General features: G+C 44.0%; 1 protein-coding gene and 1 non-coding gene across 2 annotated transcripts in view; both read right to left on the bottom strand.

Moving 5' to 3' along the window:
• Positions 1-20,186, bottom strand: part of COP1 (COP1 E3 ubiquitin ligase) — a 123,942-nt gene that overhangs the window by 14,684 nt on the left and 89,072 nt on the right. The window contains 2 exon segments of the mRNA XM_050307148.1: positions 16,718-16,878; positions 17,973-18,097. Coding sequence (XP_050163105.1) covers positions 16,718-16,878; positions 17,973-18,097 — 286 coding nt within the window.
• LOC126635912 (small Cajal body-specific RNA 3) lies at positions 2,858-2,993 on the bottom strand. The gene has a single exon (XR_007627840.1). It is a non-coding gene; the product is annotated as a small Cajal body-specific RNA 3 (non-coding RNA).

Here is a 20,186-nt window from a genome sequence, read left to right as displayed (position 1 = left end):
GGGAAAGAGGGCTTTGATTTAAGGAATGGAAGTTTAATTAAGGTAAAACAAAAGTTTCCATTAATCTTGAAGGAATTCACAACCTCCTGCACCATCCAATTCAGCTAATGCTATAACAGGATCAAGTGCAGCACTACCTGAAACCTCCCGCAATGCAGACAAGGCTGGGCAAGCTGCACCAGAGCACGTGGCCTTCTCTAGGCTTTGGGAAACAGGAAGCTTTGTCTCCTCAAAATGTTGCTCCAAAAATGCCCTGAGTGCAGTGGGTACATATTTTCAGTAGCCAGGGCACACAGAAAAATGATAAAGGAGCAGAGATATTGACAAACTTAGGAATGGCAAAGAGAAACTGCCAGAGCCTTCACCTGCAGGCAGCAGGTTTTGCTGCCATCCAAAACTGCATTTCATGCCACAAACACAAGTTTTCTCTCGAGCAGCAACTAAGTAAAATTCCAGTTATACCTAAATCTTCTCCCTGCAGGAATTCAAGTCACAAGGTTGTGCAAAAGAGGTTTACTGTCTTATGTTTCTGTTGGACAGGGTAAGCACAGGTAAGGATGGGACAGCAGTTGAGCATCCTCCCCAGCCAGCAGAACCACCTCCTTCCAGCTGTGGCCAAGAAGGGGTTTAGAGCTGGCTTGGTTCATGGTCAGTGAGGGCTCTGTAAGTCAGTTATAACTGCAGGGAAGAGTCAGCTGAACTGGGCTGTGGCTGGGTCACTCCTGCAAGGCTGTTTGTAAGAGAGGGATCCTTGGTTTGTACACTGAGAGGTGCTGGAATCTCTGAAAGAAGATATGTCAAAGCCATTTTTGCAGGTCAGTTTTCAAAGCAAGGCCACACTGCAAAATATCAGCTTTGATGACAAAATTGTATGGCTGGTACTGAAAGACAGTACAGTAAATTGCATTTTAATAAGGTCTGACTGTACAGAAAAGGTGAAAAACTTCATTAAACAAAACCATCCAGAGGACAGATGATACATATAAAGTTGTGTCTCTAATATGCTACTGCTGATGCTTTCTCCATTGTATTTATCTGAGGGGAGAAGGGAGTGGGAGGAGAAGACAGCCATGCCTTAGGTATTAGGAATGATGAGAGTACAGCTTTATAGCTTTAGCACAGTAAATGCAAAGCATGACACCTTCCCTACTTTGTTCTGCAGAATGAACTATTCAACAGATAATAATGAACTTCGCATCATCTAGAGGACTCAATTGTGGCTGCTGCCTGCTTCCCTAATCCCAGCCATCTAAAACATTCCTGATCCAGAAGGACGAGTGAAACCAGCAACTAAAATGCACCTGAGAAGTCAGAAATCACTGGGTCATTCAGCTGTAGAAAAGCATTTTAGATTTGAAAACAAAGGATGTAAAAAGAACAAACAACGAAACCCACCAAGGACTGAGATTAAAGTCAGAAGCAAAATGCAGGATGTCTTCAGACAAGTTTATTGATTGTGAGAGGGGAAAAAAAAGAATCTAAACTTGACACACAATTCATACCAAAAAGAAAATTCTCTATTCTTTCATTCAACTTTGCCTCTCCTCAGCTTTGCTCATTCACCTCCCTACAACTTACCCTCCCCTAAAGAATACCATGAGCAGCCCCTGAATTCTAATTTTTTTGCTATTCCAATAAATCCCGTAGATTTAAATGGGCAAAATTAGAAGGATTTGCCTACCAGGCATGCTCGACAATACTGGAGGAGAAGTCACCTGAAGCTGTAGATGGGCTTCCTTTTGTTTATGGCTTTTAAATAATTCAGAGAGGAGCTGTCAAGCTGAATCTGCAAAGCTCCCTTGACTTTGGACTTACGCTATCAGACTGCTTGCCTATTGTTTATAAAGACAAAAAGGAAAACATTATGGGATCGTGTGTCAGCACGGGAAGGGAGTCAAGGACTAGGAGAACAAGGGCTGTCAGGACAGAAGTCATAAAAAATACAGATGGGAAAGCAAAAGTAGGCAATGGGTGAAATACAGATGTAGCACAAAGCAGCAAGAGAGGTCGCCAGTTTGGCTGTGCTATAAATACACAGTGCTCGTGGTTTCTTGTGGAATGTGGCGTCGTCCTTTAAAAAGGAAACCCCCAAATGCAAACGGTAACTTTAATTAGCAATTAAAAGCCCGACTTCCCAGCTACACAACTGCAGCTGCCTCTCCCAGATCTGTCTCACTTCTGCAAACCCGTGACAGCCATCAGGCAGTGGGCCAGCATTTAATAATCATCCCAAGCGTCAGAGAGCAATTCCACCCTTTCTCTCTTTCTGCCCTTTTTTCTGAGCTCTTTGGGTAGACCAAGATGTTCTAGGTCCTGCCTGGGGACACCAGCAAACCGCAGGAGATGGCCCCTGGCATCCCAGGGAGCTCACACACTCCAAGGTGCCTTTTGGATTTATTCCTTTTTTTTTTTTTTTTAAATGACTCTGTGGCATGCACGGCTTTGATGGGGTTTTGCACACTCATTTTCAATCAAAGCTGCAAACCTGACTTTACAGCAGATGACTGTTTCTTGAGGCAGCAAGAATGGAGAGGGGAGGGCAATCTCAGGACACGCAGCCCCGCTCCACTCATGCACATCTCTCCAACCAGAACACAATCACCTCTACAGCCACTTGGCTAAACCTAACAAGAACGTTAGAAAAAAGGGTATTTAATCCTAAACCCAATAACTATGATTACAGTCTCGCCTTAAATGACCGAGCTGGATTAACACTTGGCAATTATACTTAGCTCTGGATGCTGCAGACAAAATCCTGCCCCCAGGCTGTCCCCACGTGGTGGGAATGCTGTGGCTGGGCAGCAGGCACTGCTGAGGACCCCGCAGGAGCAGCCTCAGCACACCGTGAGATAACACCCGTGTCTGGAGGGGAACGATCCGGTTTAGTTGGCTGTCCTAAAGCAGACAGAGACCTCCACTTTGCTCTAGGAAGACTGCAACAGTGGACAAAAATACATTTATTTTGCCCATGACTGGTCCCAACTGGCTCCAGCAGCTTCCAGTCCTCGAAAATTTCATGATTAAACCAGCCTTTTATTACTCTGTCTTTTATCCTGGGCTCCTGACCGTATCAAATCCTAAATGAAACATGATGTCACGCATGCAAATAAGCTGAAGAAAAGAGGATTCAAATAATAGGAAAATATCATTAAGTGGAAAAGTTTAACTCAGAAGGTCAAAATCACTCTAGCCAGAAGAAAGAGATGCTGCAAGGGGCACACTCTATATGCCTGACAGCCTTAAACATGGCACCAACAGTGCCTTCCTTACCCTGCTCAGTGACTGCCAGCAAACAGCAGGGCCTGGAGCTGCAGTGCCTTAATAAGTCCCTGAATCTCCTGGCCTTGAATACACTCCTAAACTCCAGGGCACAGCTTGCCAATGGTGTGCTGCGTGCCAGCATCCCAAAAGCAAGGCCATTACACAGCAAGATGCTCCTCCATGCTTTTTATTTTTATTTTTAATTATTTTTAATGTGGTTCATACACCTGAAATATGCAATGCCAGCTCCCAAACATCACTGATCACAGTCCTCTCTCAGGTAGGAGTCCCAAAATGAACTGAGGGGCTGTCAAGCTTCCATGTTACATCCTAGAAATCCTTGAATGAGACGCTTCCCCCTATGCTCTCTCCTTGGCCCCCTGAAAGGGCAAAACCCAGATGACATCATAACTCCATTCTAGGCTTAACTGGAGATTTAGGACAACCTTATAGCTCTACACACTTTCTGATGGAAAAGAAGAGATTAAAAAAAAAAGAAGACACTAACTCTTAAAAGCATGGCTTTGTTGTTAGCACCACTGCAGGGGCAGTGAGCAGCTGGGGCTGGCAGCAGTGGGGAGCAGCGGATGGTTCTGCTGGGCACACTGACCGACTGGCTGGGGGAGCTGGAGCTTGTCCTCCTCTGGCTCCCCAAAGAGGCACCAAAGCTGCATGAAGGTACTCCATTTTCCATCCTGGCTACTCCACAAACACAGCAGCAGCTCAGGTAATGGCAAAACTTACAGCCATCAGAGGCTTTCACAGGTGGAGTGAGCCCTTTTATTGCCTGCCAAAATAATTTCTGGCTAATACACTACACAGATTTAACCCATTCCGTACTACACCTCCTCACAACTAACATTCCAAAAAAACCCACAAGAAACAGAGAGCATTTTTCTTCCTAATGAGTCAGCAAATTAGTAAAAAGCATCTCTCTTCATATAATGTACTCACAAGCAGCTCTCTCATGGTTGTGATTTCTCAGCACTGCGAGACCCAAGTGAGATCTGGGTAATGTTCTACATCACTGTTTAAGGACAATTCAATCATCTTTGTTCTGGATTAAGTCTTGCTCCCGATTAATCTTAACAGAGCAATGAATAGGAAATCCATGACTCGGGAAGCAGGCAGATTTTATCTTTAAACATGATTCACAAGTAAAATCATCTCTCTTACAATGGATGATTCTGCTACTGTTCAAGTTATTTTCACACACTGGGTATAAAAAAAATTATCTCCAGATATCTCAAATTGAAATGACTGTTTTTAATGCTCCCTGTCATTCTGAATGCATGCTAAGACTAACAATACTGCATCAAAAAGAAGAGCTCAACAATCAAGAAATCCATTAAGCTACCAATGACACTAATAGCAAAAAAGGAAGTTTAAAAAGACTCAAGTATATAAAGAAAAAAAAAATCACCTACCGGGATTACAGGAGCGAACAAAACCCCTTGTGTTGCACCACAGTACCTCTGATTTTCTAATACCCTTCAGCTACATAAATATTAGAATACAAACCCCAGCTCTGCTGACAGAGGGTGAGGGAAGACAAACAAACACTTCAGGCTTTTGATTTTTTTTTTTTTTTTAGCTAATCTGCTTCATCCTCGCTTGATTTTAGATATTCTTTCTGAAGAGATGCTGCTGTTCACTCACTCCTCAACAGACACACAGAGCTGAAGCACATGGAGGGTACCCCCTGCTTTTCCCTCAGCCCGACAATTCTTAAAACATTTCAGAGCAGAGATGGTGAGAAATACAGGACAAAATACAGGGGTTAAAAGAAAATAAAAATAACTGTCCTCTGCCAGGACTATATGACTTATTTCTTGTCACAGCAAACTCACCTGTACTGCTACAACCATCAGCAGAAAAGATCTCACAAAGAGTTCATGATCATGCCCTGCCCTAGGTATAGCATCCAAGGGAGAGATAAATGATTGTATAAGGAAACGGCCTCTAAAATAAAAGAGCCACACACAGAGCACATACACAGTATGTGTTTGTTGGGTTAAGGGGAGACACAGACAATGGAGCTGGACCCTGTGTCACGTTCATTACCTCATTAACTCTGATTTGTAATGAGCTGGGCTCAAATTCCAAACTAATATCCAAATATCCAAAACTAATACAGAAGCCCCAGCCTGGCTGCAAACACACCACAAACTTACCTCTGATCTGTTCTCAAAGGAAAGCAATGGAAACTTCAAAAATCTTTACAAAAATGAGTTTTCCTAGCTCCCCTTCCCACTCCAGAATGGGTAACTCAGAGGTTCACAAGGATCAGCAAAACCCAAAGACTTGGTGGTGGGCTTAGGAGGAGATTGTTCTTGTGGCCCCTTCCACTCTCATGGGGGAAACCAAGGAGTCTTATAATGGGAAGAGGAGGGATGGCCAAGAGGCATGGAGAGAGGGTCTGAGCCCACATGGGATGCACAGGGAAAGCAGTGGCCAAATTGCATCCCTTCACCTTGTTACAGTACACCTGGCAAACATTTATCCAGCAGAAATCTCCCAAACAGTGTCTTTCTCAGACAAACACCTGAGCCTCAGAGTGATTTTTCAGTGTGGCTCTTTGCTTACTTTTGGCATGGTAAATATATGTATATCTGTATTCGTAAGTTTTGAAAGAAAGAAAACTCCCAAGCTCCCAGTGCGGGCTGCTGCCTGCTCTAAACACTAGAAGAAAAGTTTCACAAGCTGCTAACTCCTGTTTTATTTCAGATTTTCACGCATTTCCCAACAATTTAAATTTCTTCTGTTGCATTGTCAAGCGAAGCGTGAACCTGGTGAAAACAAAGCCAACAGCAAGCTGAATCTTTTTGTACTAAATAAGGACATTTGTAGCTCATTTTCTCTCCTATTTTTTGTGGTTTTTTTTTTTTTTTTGTAACTCCTGCTGGCCCGAATTCATCTTTTCAAACAGTTATGAAGCAAGACACGCACAGAAGCACTATTAACCTATTTTAATCAAGGGTATTTCACTCTAAACGAGTCAAGACATCCCCCAAGCGCACACTCCCCACACTAGAGCAGCTTGCTGTTATTTGGTGGTCAGGACAAACTTGGCCTGAGCAGTCTGCTTTGTAGCAGGTCTTTCTTGGAAGAAAAAAAGGCAACGAGGTCTCAACTGATCAACCTAAAAATTGGGAAGAATGAATCATGTGCCTGATTAACATGGGGATTCTCGGCTGGCTGTGCTGAGCCTCTGCCAGGTTGGGTAGTGAGGAGGGACACAGCTTCTCTTCCTCCTGCTGCAGTTAATTTATGTGCTATCTGCAGATTACAGGTAAAAGAAACTTTTATTTATTTATATAATGGATCTGAACCAATCTTTCTTCCCAGTATATGTAATATTGTTTATCTTCCCTCCAGTATCTCTCATTATTATAAATACATGGGAAACAATGCTCTGCCTCATCTGCAGCTCCCCAGGCTGCCCCAGCTCTACCTCTCTGCTTAATTTAATATTCACTTCAGACATACTAAAGTAAAACTAAAAAAATCCAGTACTGCATCAAACAGCTCACTTCTCTCCAGCTTTTGCATCTAGATAAGAGTTTTGGAAGTGATTATGATGTACAATACCATCAGAGACATAATTATTTGAAGCAGCACTTCCCTTGCAGAATTTAAAACACCTCGTGCGAGGGTGAATTCCACTGAGCTGCACAACCCCAAATTTAACAGTGCCATTTCTGTCAAAAAGGCCCTCATTACATTACTAAACATAACTTTCCTGTCATGCTGGCTTTCTCTTCCTTAGAAAGGACTGACTACTATAATTCTGTGTGTATCCTACATAAAATAATTACGTCTCTTAATTATATATCCAAGCAGTTCCAATTCAGACACGAGATTGCTCTCAAAGGAGTGACCGTTTTCACTCCATGCACATCCCTAGAATTAGAGCAGAACAGCACCCAAAGAAAAATAAGTCTTATTTAAATAGTTCAAAAGGATACAGATCTGTGCTGCTGTTGGAAAATGAGTCTGAGCAGTTGTTTTCTCAAGCCTTAATTCTTGCTTTACTAACATGCGACGCAGTTGGTATTAAGCTGGTCACAAGTTATTGGGTTTCAAAAGGCTTTTGGGGTTTTGTTACTGATAACAGAAGGGCAGAGAACATACAAAAAACCCTCAGAACAATTGCCCAAAGCCAAGCAGTAACTCTATTAATGCAGAGATCTACATAAAGTAAAGCTTTTGCAGAGAAAACCACCTATGCATAAAGGCATCTACTTCCATTTCACCCAGAGGTTAAATTATCTGATCAAAATCTTGTGCTGGAAAGAAAAAAAATCAGTTCATATTTTTTCCACTTCATTTAGACTCTGTAAAACATTAAATTCTGTCATTAAAATTGCTTAATTAGGAGCACTAGAGCAAAAGGTTGATGCAGCTCATGAGCTGTGACTGCTGAATGGTGGTGGCCTGGCAGGACTCACCATCAGCATTAGCACCGAAGAATGGGGAAAAAAATAAAAAGACAATATTGTGAGGTTGTTTTGGCTGTAACTGAGGCAGTGTCACTTGTTAGAGGGAACGAGGTTATAAACCCACCTTCAAACAGCAGTGACAGCAGACCACCACCCTCGTGTGGGAATTCTGAGGCTGCACTGGAGTCACTTCAAAAGCGGTGGTGAGCCCAGTGCCAAGGGCTTTTCAAAACCTGCCTCACTCTCTCTTTCTGGCCAGAAACCAAAGTCCTCCTTTAGCAGCAAGTGTTGGGAAACACAGCTCTACCCCTGCAGTTCCTGTCTTAAGTGACCCCCTTCATCTGCTTTGCAGCACACTAAATACTGCCCGGCTGAGATCAGCTCCCGGCACTCAAACCTCATCTCACCGGCACTTTGTGCCAGCCAGGGACTTCAGCAGATGGCACTTCACACACAAGAGAGCCAGCATGAGCCCAGCAGCACAAAGTAAAGCAAAGGCTGCTCACCCAGGAGAGGCTCTGACTCAGAGCAGACCAGCTTTAGCTGGAGCTGGAGATCAGGCAATAGATGTTGGCTCAGTACCTACAAAACTCGCCAGGTTCCTGCTGTTACTCACTGCTTTTGGGGGGCTCTGCTCCAGGACACTAAGCTACACATAATTTACAGTGGGTCTGGAGAGGCCATGAACCTGAACAGAGGGGTGAAACATCTCTCCTGTGAGGACAGGTGAGGTTGTTCAGCCTGGAGAACAGAAGGACCCAGGAAGACCTTATTGCAGCCTTCCAGTACTCAAAGGGAGCCTATAAAAAAAGAATGGGGACGAACTTTTTAGTAGGGCCTGTTGCAAAAGGACAAAGGAGAATGGTTTTAAATTGAAAGAGGGTTGATTTAGGTTACATATAACACGGAAGTTTTTTTACACTGAGGGTGGTGAGGCACTGGCACAGGTTGCCCAGAGAGGTGGTGGATGTCCCATCCTTGGAAACATTCAAGGCCAGGTTGGACAGGGTTTTGAGCAACCTGCTCCAGTGGGAGGTGTCCCTGTTCATTGCAGGACTAGATGACCTGGAAATGTTTCTTCTACTCTACGATTCTGTGATTATAACCCCCCCCCCAAAATACCAGGAATGAGCCTTCCTGCCCAAAGGCTGAGTTGTGGGGGAGCAGAGAGCATGCCTGCCACCTCTAATCCCCACACCAGGTGAAATGCCCATGAGACAATGGCACAACATTAAGATCAGCCATGGGAAGAGGGAGCTCACAGTTCTGGATAAGGATGTTTCCAGGCATCATCTGAACTCCCCCCAGCCCCCAAGCCTAATAACATAATCAGTGATTGAATCAGCAGCTCTAGAACCCAGCAGGATACGTATCAGAGTTCAGTCCAGGAGGCCCAACAGCAGCACTGCAGAGTTTGGGTGGAGAGGGAAAACAGTTCTCCAGTGATTTTGTTCTAAAAGCAAGTGTTCTCTGAACATGCATCTGCTCTTTTTTCTCTCTCCACCCCAGTATAAGTAACAAATAACTTTCTTTGAAGCTGTGCTATTTGGGACATAGCTTACACAAGGGCCACACAGTACATACTGTAATGTTACGGTTCAGTAGAGAGTTGTGGATGGAGTTGGGCACAGAGTCCAGGTTCCAGGTGAATTCTTGACTTGGGTTCATCTGTTATGAAACTCATACTTTAATAAAAAATTGATGGCTACTAAAGCAGCTGAGTCCCAACAGGAGAAAAAACCCATCCATTTCCAAGTTTAACGACAGCTGCAGAGAGACTTCTTTGCGTCCCCAGCTCACGGTGTGTATCACAGCAATACCATTTGTGGCTGCATTGGGATGCTCTGATTTTTTAAAGCCTAGGAAACAGCAAGAGCCTGCTTGGACCTCTGCTTGCGCCAGCAATGATCTGCAATCCATTATCTCCACAGTTGCACCACTGGGATCAGCTACTGGAACTGTAATGTCAACAGCACTCCAAGCTACGTTGGCCACTGTGTCATTCACTTGGTCTAGGAAAGATGACTCCAGTCCTCCTACAGCACGCTCTACTTCTCTTGGCATTACAAGAGACACATTGGTAAGCAAATATCATCTGTTAAAGTCTGAAAGAGTAAACACTGCCTTCATTCAAGAAACATGTGCGACTTTCATCTGCCTTCACTTCAAAAAAACATCAACCCCGTGGCAATTTTCTGTAATTATGCAAGGGAAAAAAAAAAAAACAAACCTCACCTTGCAGAAGGAGAGAAACTGAGTTTGCAAATGTAAAGTTAAAACCAACAAAGAAGAAAAACCCGAGCCACCTACATTTCTTGAAGAAGCTATTCTTAAAATAGAAGTTAGAATGATATCAGAGTGCTGCAGTACCACAGGGGACCTGAACTTCCACAGCTGAACAAAAGAGAGACTCAGCCCCTCTGTTCTCAGCGGTGGCATGGACAGGGATGGCTCTGCATCCAGGAAAGGAAGGGTTAACACAGGTCCTGATGTACCAGCCACTGTGAGCCCTGAAACAGCAAAACAAATGGTGCAATACACCCTTCTGCCCCTGAACACACTAGGCAGGAGGAGCACAGTGAACAGAGACTGGGGTTATGAGGCAATGGCCCGGCTCCCTTCATCCCTGCCATGCTGGTTCTGCCCTAACCAGGAGGGAGCTCAGGAGAAAGCAGCAAGGAAAGAACATTTACCAACATTTTTATTTTTCTACAGAAGACTCAAAATTAAACACTTTCTCCTAAAGCCTGTCATTTGCATAATCACATTATCGAGATGGTCTTTCACATGGATCGAGGTGTCAACACATTGAGATTTCAATATAATGCATGTACTGTTAATAATAGAATATGATTCCCCCCATAAAGTTCTCCCCAGTTGGACTCCAAGGTTTGTGACAGGTAGTAAAATATTGTTCGTCACCTGAGCACTTTTTAATTAATTCTGCTTAGCCACAGAAAAAATAGAGCCCAAGATGAGAATTTGAAGAGAGAAGAGTATGAAAGCACACAAGCATATTCAGCACAAAGGAACATGCTCAACTTGTGACATCTTTTATCAGACAGGTAGAAATTAGTCTGCATAAGAGAATAGCTTTCAAGCAGCACATAAAAATGTATACAGTATGTGTTGGTATACATAAGTAATATGCTCAAATCTGGAGGAAAAAAAAATCAAGCATGTATGATGTATCTTCTGATATTCTGGGTTCCACCTGTATTTAACAAAGATTTGAGATTTTCAAAAGAGTAAGGGAGCACAGACATAAAAAAGGTAGGATGGAAGAGAAATCAAATACATTTACTACCTAAGGAAAGTGCAAAGTAGCAAAATAAAAAAAAAAAGTCAAAGAAAACTTCATGTTTAAAGCATTGCCAAAGGCCAGAGAGCAGAGGGCATGTCAGGAGGAGTGGGAAGCCTCACACAGAGAGCTGAGAGCCTCACAGCACACAGGCTACGGGGCTTGGACAGCTTCCATGGGAGGGAGGAAAATCTTTGAAGATTTTCACATGGGGGAGAAAAACCAGTAGAATATAGCTGATCAAAGTTACATCTTGCTTTTTTTTAAAAGCTGATCATCGTCAGCTCCCATAAACTGCTGTGCATTTCAATCACGAGGGCGAGGACAAAGGCATCTCTGTGCTTCCAGCATGAAGCAGCAGCACTGCACTGGAGAATATCCTGCAAGGATACTGGTTTGGGAGAGGCTGCACACAAATGCTATGGGCCAATCCTGGTCTAGGAAAGAAAGGATGAGTCAGAAAACAGCAGGTGCCCTGCCAGAAAATCCTGCAGCTGGAGCTGCTCACGCTGCAGCCTGTGCCACAGCTGGTATCAGAGGCAGGAGAGGGGCAGCTGGGTCTGATCACTCCAGGCAGGCACTTACCTCCTAAGCTTTAGGTTACTACCTAGGTACATCCTAACTGACATCTCAACAGCCAGCTGAGGATGCTGTAAAAATAAATCAACACTGAGCTGAAGCTGGAAGTCAAAATTCTCATCAGTTCTTAGACTTGAAAATTTCAGCAGCAAAGCGGAACAAAGAAATATCAAGTACTACACTTGTTTTCCCCCCAAAATCCCATTGGATTTTGTATTTCAGGCTACAGGAGATGTAGTTACAGTTGATACAAGTTACTTAAGAATGACACTGAATTAGCACTCGGTTACTTGGGAGTGACAAAGGAGGCTTAATTTTTAATGTTCATAAGTCACCCAAATTAATTAGCGCTTTCAAATGGCAATGAATCACTTCCTGAAATAATTTGTATTGGCTAAATTAATTCCTGTGAAGGGAGCCAATTTGCTGATCGTAAATTATCAGAGCCACTGACTAGCTCCTGTGTACCATTTATTAGGCTACTGGGAAACAAAGGATGGCTACTTTTCATCTGTGAACAAGATTACAGCCCTATTAAGTGACCAGCTTACAGTGGTACAATTACAGCTTTCTATTTAAAGAATTCAAACCAGACATCATTAAGAAAGCAAGCTGAATGTCCAGAGGAAAGGAAAAATAAACAACAGAAAAGCTTGTTTTTTGAAAAGATGCACCAAAGCCCTATTTGAAGGGAATATTTCATCCTCTGAGACTAACAAAGAGAAGTTCAGAGGTACAGGACTAATTACAAAGATACTTCCATCACATGACAGTGCCTAAAGACAACCTGAATGAACCCTGGAGCCCCAGAGCTTGCTTCTCTCACCCACAGATAGACGATTGTTTTGAGACCCCCCACAAATTAAAATCACTTCTGAGGAGTGACAACAAGGTGAGGAAACACATACACAGATTTCTGCTGAGGCAGGGGAGATGCTTTCCTAGCACTGAGAGCCTTCTTCCGAAGCACCAGGAGACCTCTGCACCCATCCAGCACGTCCCACCACCCACCTGCTCTGTGATTCAAGGCTCCAGTTTTCTCTCAGTGGATTTCCTTTCTTTACTCCTCAAAAAAACCCCCCACAAATGTACATAGAGCTTTACCTAAGCTAATTTGCATGGCTCTCTCCTGCTCTTATCTGCATCTCCTCACTGGTATCAAAGCCTCGACATTTCTGCTTGTGAAATCCTTCCCTGGTAACCTCCTTATCTGCAGTAATGAATACTCGTGCAAACAGGTACAAAATTAAATGGCTTCTTTACAGTGATTATGATAGATTGAGCCATGCTTAATCTACATAATCAAATTGCTTCTGTGTTCAGCTGTAATACCTTTTTGCTGTCCTGGGAGCAGGTTCAGCCTTGGTTTCTCTTTTGACAGCTTCTGAGAAAAACTAACCATATCTGGGAAAAGGGCTACTTGAGATGTAATTATTTAACACAGCTCTATGAGGCACATCTTGAACTCTGGAATAGGGCAGAGCAGGTCCAAAGGAAAGGTGTCCTCTTCAGGGTAGGGGAAAACATCCCACGGGACACGTGAGGGAAAACAAAGTACAAACTAATTTCTTCCAGTTATGATCCATGTACCTAAACATAAATGGAGACAGATAAAACATCTCTACCCACTTAAATGCACTGAACTACTCCCACTGCTGTAATTTCCTTTGCCTATGCAAGAGCATCCCTGTATTTAAGAGCATCTCCTGTTTATACACTACTGAAATAGAAGACTGTTGTTTTGCAGCCTCAAGACCAAATTCATGTTTGAAATCAAGCTGGCTAAAAAGGATGGCATGAATGTATTATGAAATCCTTGACTCGGAAAATAAAAGGATTTTGTTCAGGGAAGGTTCTGTGAAAAGCATCTCTGTGTCTAACTCATGTTTATCAGGTCACTTAGGCCAGAAGTATCCTGAAGCTTTCTCTACTTTTAAATATTGATCAATTTTTAGCATAAAACGAGAAGGGAGAAATGGTTTTCCCCACAAACATTAAATAAGGGCTATTTAAAAAATATCAAACAGCCTATTTACCTTTGTCTAGGACACAGCACTGCAAGAAGCAGAGGTTTGCTTCATAATGGCCTGCTGAGAGGTTTTTTGTTTGCCTGTTTTTTTCCAAGGAGTCTAACAAAATTATTAGCCTACAAGCTACTGCTTATTTCTAAACATTTTTAAGAGTTGAAAAAGTGAGTAATCCTGGTGCAAAATGGTAATAAGCACTTAGGAAGGATAATTTCTCTCCCTTGTAATGGCTTTGATATAGGTAGAAAGGAGGTGCTGGCTGGACCTCTGCAGTTGGAAAGGTGACAGCTCCAGCAGAAAGGTCTTTGCATCCTTGTAAGCAAAGGAAAAGCAACACAGAAGGGAAAGAAATAAAAATATGGGTTCTGGCAAGGGCTGCTGGCACAGCTTGACTTTGGCTCAGGAGGAAGTAAAAAGCCTGAATTACATAAAAATAGATTTAAGAAAAGAATCAATGACATTTCATCTGAAAGTTTTAGTTAAGTTTTAATTAGGATCTGAGATTCTGCACTTAAGTGCACGAAGTGAAGGAGTACATGTACTCATGCTTCCCCAGATAACTGACAGATCTGAAACTTACTCATCTCATCTCCAAAGGTTAATTAAAGAACAATCCTTGAGAGCAACACTGTAAGGAAACAGAGCTTGTTCCACCGCTGAGCCCCGGGGAAAGGCTGTGCCTGCCTCTCTCACCCCCCAGGAACACCCTCAGCAGCAAAACTGAAGCTGCTGCCCAGTGACCGTGGAACGGAGACGAGGGAGATGCTCTGAACCATCCCAGCAAGGCACAGAGAAGAGAGTGTGCCCACAGCAGTACAAAGCTTACTCACTGTGCTCCCTGTGGATCTGGGGCAGGTTTCCCAAGGCTCACACGGCTGCTGGGCTGGAAGTGCCTCACACACAGCAGAGCAGGCGGGATCACCGCCAGCGGGGACAGGGAGGTGTGGTAACTCTCATAATTAGGAAGCTAAGGCAGAGTGACTCACCCAGGATCAAAGTCTGCAAATTAAGGCAGGAATAAGCTGTGGGTTCCCCAAATCCCACAGATGCTGACAGCACCGCGAGGCACAGGCCTTCTCAGGTTCATCCCAGCATCAGAAAAAAAATATATCAGCTTTTAGGGAAGCCTGTATATATGAGGCTCATTTGAAAAAAAATCATGCCAAGTTGGAGAAACATTATTGAAATGTAGAACAGAAGAGTTTCATCTTCACTGGAGTGAGACTTCGTGGACATAACTGACCTTTGGCTGTGCAGTAATTTAATTTCCTAAGAACATGAGCAAAGGCTCAATTAGGCCAGAAGAGGATCGCTGTGCTGGTACAAGAGGGAAGAGGAATGCGTAGCTGGATCAGTGAAAAGTCCTTCTTGTCTGGAGATACGGCAAAGAAAGAATTAAGGCCTCTTAGCAGAAGCAAGTGAGGCTGCTTGCTTGGTATGTAGAGCAGCATGGCACGCACCACAGGCAGATCAGCCAGCAGTTCTCCAACCACAGGCAGCTTTTTGCTGCTCTCTTTACAAACTACAGCCAGGTACTGGGGCTGCCGTGGGAGAAATAGGCTCATTTAGAAGCAGCCCAGGGAAAAGCAGAGGAGTGATGGCAAAAAAAGATAAGAATAGCAGGGGATTCTGAATTAATGGAGTAGAGCCTGGACATTATTTGGTGCAATCTTGATGGGCCTGATTTAACTATTACATTTTTGTACAGTATTTTTCATACTGGTTATAAAGAATTGCTTGACAGCCTCTTGGTGACTGCTCAGAAGCTTCTCAGTCACTTAAGCAGGAGGTTTATCAGAGTAAAGCACATTTATCAGAGAAAAGACTGCTAAGGAATAGATGGTAACAGAAATAACCCCGGGAGTGGGACATCACTGTTCATCCCAGTAGAAGAGCTGCCCAGGAGGGCAGTGGGCAGGACAACCTGAGGGAAACACACTGCATTGTGAAGGCAGTTCAGGGAAGGGCATTTCTGGACACACAGGTTCCCACATCACATTTTTATCCATCAGAAAGACAAATTACCCAACTTGCAACAGCCACTCTTCATCTGAGATGTGACATCTGTGTACAACAAACTAAATCTCCAGCCAGAAAGAAGATGGTGACCCTACAGCACCGAGCCTCATGCCTCCCGTTCAAACCACAACAGCCCACTTCGTATTTTTACACACAAAGGGCAGTTCCAGACTTGGGGGTTTATTTTTGTTTTGATTCAGAAGTGTCCACCTGAAGTGCTTGTGTCAGTGGCAACTGAATCACAGCTGTGGGGGCAGCTCCTTCATACAGAAACAGATTGGCAGACCTTACCTCTCCCAAGCCCCATCTTCGTGAATGCAACATCTCAGGACATCAGTTAGGCAACATTCCACTTCAGCTACTTGTAAGACTGCATTAAGATGAGATCCTTTCCTCCCCTTCCCAACGAGCACATTAAGTATCTGATCTGCAAACCCTTGTACATACAAGAGTTACTTGCTCATTGTTTTTTAATGCAAGCTTTCCAAGAGCACTCTGAATTCAAAAGCAGCATTTTGTCCTCCAGAGCAGCCCTGTGCTGAAAGGCCACACTCACAAAAGCTGTGTCAGGTCTGCCTGCAGCATCAGGACACATGCTATGGATGTGAATTAAGTGTCACTGGAACAGCCACTGAAGTGGCTGAAGCCTGGGCTCACCTCCTTTACTTATCTTCTCATCTAAACACGGGGGCTGTGTTCCAGTGAGCAACCCCAGACACGTACAGGGAACATTGAGACAAGGCTCCACAGTGAGTGTCTGCAGCTGCCATCACTAAAGCAACAAAAACCCCACTAATGCACCCAAAAAACCCCACAACTGAGTGCCAGAAATCCTATGCTGCTTTTGGGATTTCAGATGCCACATAGAGGAACTCAAACATGCAGGTGGAAGAGTTAAGAGCACAGCAGTCCCTTCTCCCCCAGCATTTCAGTTACCCACAGATATTCATGTTCTCACACTGATCTGCAACACCTGTAATTTTCCCATAAATGGGAAAATACCAAGTGAAATACCAGTCAAACCCTCAGCACTGCTGTTTTGTGAGGAAGCAGAAGGCATTCCTTCTGCACCCTAGCAGAAAGCTTACCCCATCTGGTAGTGCCCTCCAGCACACGGCGCTCACAAACTCATTTGTGTCGTCTTCTTTCCGGTCCTTGTCCAGGACACTTTTGACTGTATCAAACTTGAACGTCAGCAGTGTCTTTGAGAGGCCCTTATAGTATAAGTACAGGGAATTATTTTCACTTCCTAGAAATAAATAAAAATTAAAAAAAATACACAAGATTAGGTTCTGGTAGCAGGAACAGAAATAAGGGTTCTTAGCTCTTTCATTGCTTAAGAGAAGACCAGACATTTCCTCCTTGTAGTTATCATACCGATTGTGGTGCCCTGACAGCTGGGAGAGCTCCACAGCAAACTTCCACCATGCTTAATAACAGACCAGGTTTTATTATAAGACAACTGCAGTATGCAGTATGCACTTGCAAAAGCTACAGGATCTCGGCAACCTCCCATAACTTCCTCAGGGCATTTTAAGCAGAGCATCTACGCTACCACACGAAACACCGCTGCACCCAGCCCGCTCGGTGTCACAGCTCAAAGGCAGGTAGCACTGCCAAACTTCTGCTTGCCATAATCAAGTATGACAGTTTGGTCTGTGGAGGCTTAAGCAAGAGAGACTAGTCTGTGCAGGCTTTATTTAGAAATCCATCCTGATTCCTGCCTTGCAAGCTGTACAGGAATCAGAGAGCACACAAGCTAAGTAAGGTCCTCCCTTCAGTGATGGCACAGCTGTCCCGCTTGTCCCACAGCTATCAGCCTGTCACTGCTTTCCCACCAAGACCTGTGGATTTCCACAGCTTCGACAGACCAACTTAAGCAGGAAAAGGACAGGAACAGCCAGCGGGGTAGCTGATGATTCAGTCTTCTAAGGAGCTGTTTGCTACTGTTTCAGCACGCAAAATGTTGCACTAAGTGACAAGCACGGGACCCTCTTGTGGCCCAGGCTACTGGTGATGCAGGAGGATGTGCCAGTTGTTAAGCTTGAAAGACATAAGTCATATCAACAGCAATTACATTAGTGGTTGATTTTGATGACAAGCAGGTCTGAATCATCGTACACAAACAACTCATCTGAAACACAAGAAAACCAACTATAGACCCCCTTAGGACCGGGCTGCTCACGCTATTCCCTGGCAAGGGAAGGAGGGTGGAAGTTCAGAATAATTCTCTGTTAAGAAGCCCATGCAGCTACACAGCACAAGTGCTGGTGTGCTTTGGAACTGGAGGGGCCCCAGCTCCGAGGAATCCCATTAGCACATCGGGATGGCTGCTCTACTCACCACAGGCAATGTAGTCTCCGTTGGACGCAAGCCCTACAAAGTTCTTCTCGTTGATGTGACCCTTGAAGGAGCGCAAGCAGTGAGGCTTCCCTACGTTCCACAGCTTCAGCTGACTGTCTGTTGACCTGAAAACAATTCCTAAAGTTACCCTGCTGCCATAAGGCAGGAACTTCTCCCTTGCCACACCGCTCCTTAACACCCTACTTGCAATGTAAACGCAGGAAGCCTTATTGCACTCCAGGACATTTATCCCACTTTCAATCACATGCAGCTCAGCTTGAGCTCAGAAAGGTATCACATTATTTTAAAAGCCTGTCAAAATGCATTACATGTTTGAATAAAAACTTCCCTGAAGTATTACTCTTCCTTTCTCCTATCAGTTGCAGAGCCCTCCACTGAACTGTATGGCCTTTGGGCCATCACTGCCTCCTCCAGATCCTCACAGATCCAGGACACACTGAATTTATTGATTTTTTTAAACCTTTACAGCATGAATAAAATCTGTTCCCCTCTCAGTGCTGGCTGCAACTGTCATTCATGTCTTTCCATAACTCGGGTAGAAAGCAGTCTCCTCCCTCTCCAGCTGCCCTGAAGCATGTTTTCCTCCCCTTGCCCAATACCAAGCAGCAGCACAGAAAAACCTGGGGGCTCAGAGTTGCTGTCAGCATTAAATTGATCTGGTTTTCTCATGTGTAATTGAGACTGCAGGGATACACGCCTCAAGCTTCAAGTTTTGTTACCTTGGTGGCAAAGCTAAATGTTACTATTCAAAGTATACAAAATCTGTTGGGATTAAGTAACCATTCTTGCTTTCTGTGGTTTCCCCACATAACATACCTACCTTCAAAATGTTCTTGTTTACTGTGAGCAAACATTTTGCCTTTGGTAAAAGAAGGGAGGTGGAGGTGGTCTCCTCTGCCAGGCAGAGCTCAACTTAAACCAGAGGATCCCGTGTTTCCAGGAGATACAGGATTAATTTGTTCCCTCAAACTGAGGGGACATGAACACCTCTCACTTCGCGGGAGTTTTTCTCTAGCGATCACTGATTATATTTTGATATATGGCTCTGATGTTCTGGCACTCACTGACTTGCAATACGTTCCACAGTTGGGGAACAAATGGTGACATGGTGGAACTGGAGCCCCATGGAGCCTTCTTGAGGAAAGGGTTAGTGGTGTTCTGATCTTGAATTGGAAAGAGATTGGGAGCAGGACCTGTCAGCCTCCTGGGTGGGAGGGAGGGGAAGCAGGCAATGCTCCCCTCATGCAGGTCGTGCTACACAACCTTGCCGCTTTCTGAGTATTTAGAGTTGAAAGGAAAAAAAGCAAGCCACCCAATATCCATCAAATATTACCAGTGATGTAAGATATTAGTCCTGCACCGGTGTCCCATTTACCTAAAAATATAGCACAGAAGAGAAGAGATGCACCTTGTGCTATCCTGCAAAAACCTTATCTCAGTCCTCAATGACAGCTGGAATGACAAAGGAGCGATAAGGGAGCTGCAGCAAGATTTGTTAGTCATTTGTAATAATAGTATGAGGTCAGATCAGAATGGAGGCATGAATTTTATCTGTAATACTGTGACTTAAGCAGGGGTGCATTCCTCACTCCAGGTCTCAAGTGGGAAGGCCTAAAAAAAGAGCATTCAGCTTCTCTGCCTGATGCTTGTTCCAGATCTGTCCCTGCCCTACACTGCTGCTCACTCTTCCTTCCTTTGTCCTTAAGAACGGGCAAAAAGGTGCATACTGCTGCTTTTTTGGCCCACAAGTACAGGGAGGTGCCCTCTGTGCTATTAGGACAGTTGTATTTTGAGAATGCTGCTTTTGAAAGCTTCAGAGTTGCCTGAAAACTAAACTTTTCTGCAGGCAGGGTAAAGCAGCAAAAGACTAATCCCTGGTCTACGAGCTGTCAAGATTCCTGTGACAGTTGCTGCTATTGGCTAACCCATCAACAAGACCTCAGTTATACAGGCACTTAACCTCTATATTTTAGTGGCATACATCCTAGGTCTCTTAATTAAAATAAAAACACTTAAGTCCATTACTAATGGAATCTTTTTACTGTTAACAAATTCCCATCAAGCTCTAGCCACGTTTGCATTGCTTAGGATGAGCATGCCATGAAAGAAGAAAGTTATCCACCCCTGGACTGCAAGGATAAGAGGAAAAGGCCATTGATCCTGCTGGTGTTATACTGCTCTTCTGGTTTCATA

Source organism: Myiozetetes cayanensis, unplaced genomic scaffold (assembly GCF_022539395.1).
Source record: "Myiozetetes cayanensis isolate MyiCay16 unplaced genomic scaffold, myiCay2020 scf12, whole genome shotgun sequence".
Classification (NCBI taxonomy): domain Eukaryota; kingdom Metazoa; phylum Chordata; class Aves; order Passeriformes; family Tyrannidae; genus Myiozetetes; species Myiozetetes cayanensis.
The sequence above is the reverse complement of the archived record's forward strand: the minus strand, read 5'-3'. Positions and strand labels throughout refer to the sequence as shown.